At 47.2% G+C, this 1,629-nt stretch overlaps 1 protein-coding gene across 1 annotated transcript in view; it reads left to right on the top strand.

Moving 5' to 3' along the window:
- LOC108803029 (zona pellucida sperm-binding protein 2-like) overlaps positions 1-1,629 on the top strand; it is a gene marked incomplete at its 3' end in the record, with an annotated part of 22,824 nt that overhangs the window by 17,751 nt on the left and 3,444 nt on the right. Inside the window, exons 13-14 of the mRNA XM_018574878.1 lie at positions 144-274; positions 345-534. Coding sequence (XP_018430380.1) covers positions 144-274; positions 345-534 — 321 coding nt within the window. The remainder of the gene's footprint in view (positions 1-143; positions 275-344; positions 535-1,629) is intronic.

Genomic DNA, 1,629 nt, shown 5'->3' with positions numbered 1-1,629 from the left:
CTTTCAGAATGGTTATCTTGGCATGGTCTGGTATAGGATTTAAACACTTTATGATGGTCTCTGAATGGTCAGAAGTTCACTTATATTTAGGGGGAACATGCTAGAAAACAAGCTCCTGAACAGCAACTTCGTCCTTTTTGCAGAGAGACTGTTCGTTGTCGGTACAATGTCTCTGATGGACTTTTGTTTAACGTGAATGTGCAAACTCCATCTCCTCCTCCGGTCTCTGTAAGACATGATGGTCCAATTTCCTTCGTGCTAAATCTCTACGAAGGTATGTAGGTTCATTGAGGCCCTTAATTTTACCTTTTGTGGCACTGGATATTAATTATTTTCCTCTTAAGATGACTCCTATAAGCTACTGTACCAGGATAACCAATATCCAGTTGTGAAGACCCTCCGTGATCCCATCTACCTGGAAGTGCAAGTTCTGAATCGTACTGATGCAAACATTGAGCTGGTACTGAATGACTGCTGGGCAACAATGTCTCCAGACCCTACATCCTCCCCTCAATGGAACGTTGTTGTAGACGGGTAAGTAACTTGCCAAAGATGCCTGGATGGAAGGCACAATGTACAGCTGAAAGCTATAAATGAAAAAAACTGCCATGTGATTTGAGCATGCCACTGTTGTATACAATGATGGGTTTAGTGGTGAATTTCATAGTCCTTGACTGCTGGATTCTGTATTTAAAATGCAGAATAAGCTTCTCAGTCATTGAACACTTATAGGAGAACTATGAGGCGAGTGAAAATCACTCAGCCTCATAGTTCGAGCCAACGTGTGACAATTAAACAGTCACACGTCGGCTCAATAGATCAGAAAGCGAACGAACACGGTGTCTGTCACGACTCCCTGCAGGGATTCTCCCCCTCTGATCCTCTAGTCCTGACTGGGGAGGGGGCGGGGTACAGCTGGCTCTACCTCAAGAGGCGGAGCCAGCTATCATTCACACAGCTGGGTGCATCTCAGTATACCGCAAGTTGTAGCCAGCTATATATTAAGCTTTGGGTTATGGCAGGATGCTAGTATATGTCCTCCCGTGACCCTAAAGGGAACTATCAGGAAAAACTTACCCCATAGTTCTCAAGTTCCTGCCCCACCACAAAATTGAGTATACAAAGCTAGAAATGCCAATGGCTAATGTTACAGCTGAACTCCAGGCAAATATTTTCACTTGAATATTTTAAAGGAGAATTATGAGGTGTGAAATCACTCTGCCTCATCTGAGCCGACCTGTGACAATGAAACTGTCACAGGTCGGCTCAGTAGATCGTGAAGTGAGTGAACACATAGCGGCGCGCGCTCACTTCTCAATCCTTTGCTGCCAGAGAGCCGTGACAGGGGAAGGACTGATTGCCCCTCCCCTGTCTGATCCTCCAGCGCTGACTGGCGGAACGGATGGGGGAGGGGGAGGGTACAGCTGGCGCTGCCTCTAGATGGGCAGAGCCAGCTGTCGCTCACGCAGCTGGGTGGATCCAGACAATTGTAGAGATCCGTTCCGGCTGCGGCGTCTCAGTATACAGGGAGCTGTAGCTTGCTATATACTGAGCTTAGGGTGGCAGGAGGATGCTAGTTTGTGTCCTCTCATACCCTTAGAACTATGGGGAAAAACACTGCCCCCCCCC

Source organism: Nanorana parkeri, unplaced genomic scaffold (assembly GCF_000935625.1).
Source record: "Nanorana parkeri isolate BGI_ZX_2015 unplaced genomic scaffold, ASM93562v1 scaffold3314, whole genome shotgun sequence".
Classification (NCBI taxonomy): domain Eukaryota; kingdom Metazoa; phylum Chordata; class Amphibia; order Anura; family Dicroglossidae; genus Nanorana; species Nanorana parkeri.
Note: the sequence above shows the minus strand (reverse complement) of the source record. Positions and strands in the feature narration are given on the sequence as shown.